At 63.9% G+C, this 205-nt stretch overlaps 1 protein-coding gene across 1 annotated transcript in view; it reads right to left on the reverse strand.

Annotated features, from left to right (window-relative positions):
- Positions 1–205, reverse strand: part of GUCA1A (guanylate cyclase activator 1A) — a 7,525-nt gene continuing 7,320 nt past the window's right edge. Inside the window, exon 4 of the mRNA XM_006148569.1 lies at positions 1–167. Within this exon, the coding sequence (XP_006148631.1) occupies positions 1–167 (167 nt within the window). The remainder of the gene's footprint in view (positions 168–205) is intronic.

Genomic DNA, 205 nt, shown 5'->3' on the forward strand with positions numbered 1-205 from the left:
TCAGCCGGCAGCCTTCGCTGTCCCTTCTCCAGCCTCCTCCTCCTCCTCGTCCTCTCCATTCTGGAGCCTGCGCACAATGCGGGTCAGGTCCAGGCTTCGGGTCAGCGTGTCCAGGAGCACCTGGTCCTTCTGGATGCCCTCCATGAACTCCTCCAGGGACAGCTCCCCTGGAGAGGGAAGGGAGCCATGAGGTGGAGGGGCTACA

Source organism: Tupaia chinensis, unplaced genomic scaffold, assembly GCF_000334495.1.
Source record: "Tupaia chinensis unplaced genomic scaffold, TupChi_1.0 Scaffold000238_1, whole genome shotgun sequence".
Taxonomy (NCBI): Eukaryota; Metazoa; Chordata; class Mammalia; order Scandentia; family Tupaiidae; genus Tupaia; species Tupaia belangeri.